Genomic DNA, 1600 nt, shown 5'->3' with positions numbered 1-1600 from the left:
GGAGCGCGCCGCGCCGCCGCGATGACCACGCTGGCCGGAGCCGTGCCCAGGATGATGCGGCCCGGAGCCGGGCAGAGTTACCCGCGCGGCGGCTTCCCGCTGGAAGGTGAGAGCGGAAGGAGGGGCGGCGGACGGAAAGCGGGGAAAGTTGGGGGACGGAGCGCGTGCGGAGGTCGGAAGGGGCTGCGGGGACTTCGGAAACTTCGGCCCCACGTCCCTGCCCGGCGGCCCTCCCCGGTTGGGTGCAACAGGTGTCGGCACGCCGCGGGGTCCGAAGGAGACGTTAACGCCGTTTCCTTCTCCTCTTGTCCAGTCTCTACCCCTCTCGGCCAGGGCAGAGTCAATCAGCTCGGAGGAGTGTTCATCAACGGGCGGCCGCTGCCCAACCATATCCGCCACAAGATCGTGGAGATGGCGCACCACGGCATCCGGCCCTGTGTCATCTCCCGGCAGCTGCGCGTGTCCCACGGCTGCGTCTCCAAGATCCTCTGCCGCTACCAGGAGACGGGCTCCATCCGCCCGGGGGCCATCGGCGGCAGCAAACCCAAGGTGAGCCCGGCGGGCGGCGAGATGGGGCGAGGGGCCGCGCACGGGCACGGTCCTGCGCGCTGCTCCCGGCGGGTCCGGGTCTTGAAACGATTGTGGGGAAGATTTAATATTTGTATGAAAAGAAAATCGCGCTTAAAAAACAAAAAGAAATAATCCGAAACGAAGTGAGGGAGAAAAGGCGGCTCCGGGAGCTGCGCTGTCCGCTCGGCCCTGCTCCGCCCGCCGCCGCTTCAGCTGCTCGGCTCCTTCCGTGCTTTTTGCAAAGCGGCCGCTAAAAAGTTCGCGCTCACAACAGCGCAGAGCGATATGGATCCTCTTCTCGAGTTTTGCCTCTCCTATCCTTATATCTTTCATTTTCAACACAAAGAGAAGCGAACTTTTTGAGTTTTCGTTGAAAGCCGCTGGCCGGATTTTTTCCTTTGTTGTTACCAAAGTGGCGGCTCCCGAACTTTCTGTTCTCGTGTTAAAACGACGAATTTTTCTACAGGCGCGTGACGGAACGCGGGCCCTCATCCTGCATTTATTTCAGTTCGACCCCACTTTAGAGCACTGAAGGAAACCCCCCTGGGTCCTCCCCGGACCCCATACACGCCACAGCTCTACTTTCCGTTTAGTGTTGCGGACTTCGTTCCACTCAGTCTCTCCCTACGCATAGCTCTGCTCGCATCCCGCACCGTCCCCGCACAATTCGGCGCGGTCCCCGCGGAGCTCCATCCCCTCCCCGCGGGTTCGGGCCCTTCTGTCTCCCCGGGGTAACGCTGCCGCCTCCATAGCCTCGGGCAGTCCCGCAGTGCTGCCCGCGGGGCCGTGCGGCCGCTCCGGGAGCTCCGTGCGGGGCCGGGGGAGTCCGGGCTCTGCCACCGCACAGCTCCCGCTCGCCCCGTGTGCTCTGAAGCAGGTGACGACGCCGGACGTGGAGAAGAAAATCGAGGAGTACAAGCGGGAGAACGCGGGGATGTTCAGCTGGGAGATCCGCGACAGGCTGCTCAAAGACGGCGTCTGCGACCGCAACACCGTACCCTCAGGTAGGGGCACTGCGGGCTGCTTCGTG

General features: G+C 63.4%; 1 protein-coding gene across 1 annotated transcript in view; it reads left to right on the top strand.

Moving 5' to 3' along the window:
* Positions 1-7: 7 nt before the first annotated feature.
* The window catches only part of LOC104912634 (paired box protein Pax-3-like), a 2507-nt gene continuing 914 nt past the window's right edge, over positions 8-1600 (top strand). The window contains exons 1-3 of the mRNA XM_010716667.3: positions 8-106; positions 314-549; positions 1448-1574. Of these exons, the coding sequence (XP_010714969.1) occupies positions 22-106; positions 314-549; positions 1448-1574 (448 nt within the window). The 5' untranslated portion in view covers positions 8-21. The remainder of the gene's footprint in view (positions 107-313; positions 550-1447; positions 1575-1600) is intronic.

Source organism: Meleagris gallopavo, chromosome 11 (genome assembly GCF_000146605.3).
Source record: "Meleagris gallopavo isolate NT-WF06-2002-E0010 breed Aviagen turkey brand Nicholas breeding stock chromosome 11, Turkey_5.1, whole genome shotgun sequence".
Lineage (NCBI taxonomy): Eukaryota > Metazoa > Chordata > Aves > Galliformes > Phasianidae > Meleagris > Meleagris gallopavo.
This window is presented reverse-complemented; position numbering and strand designations above follow the sequence as displayed.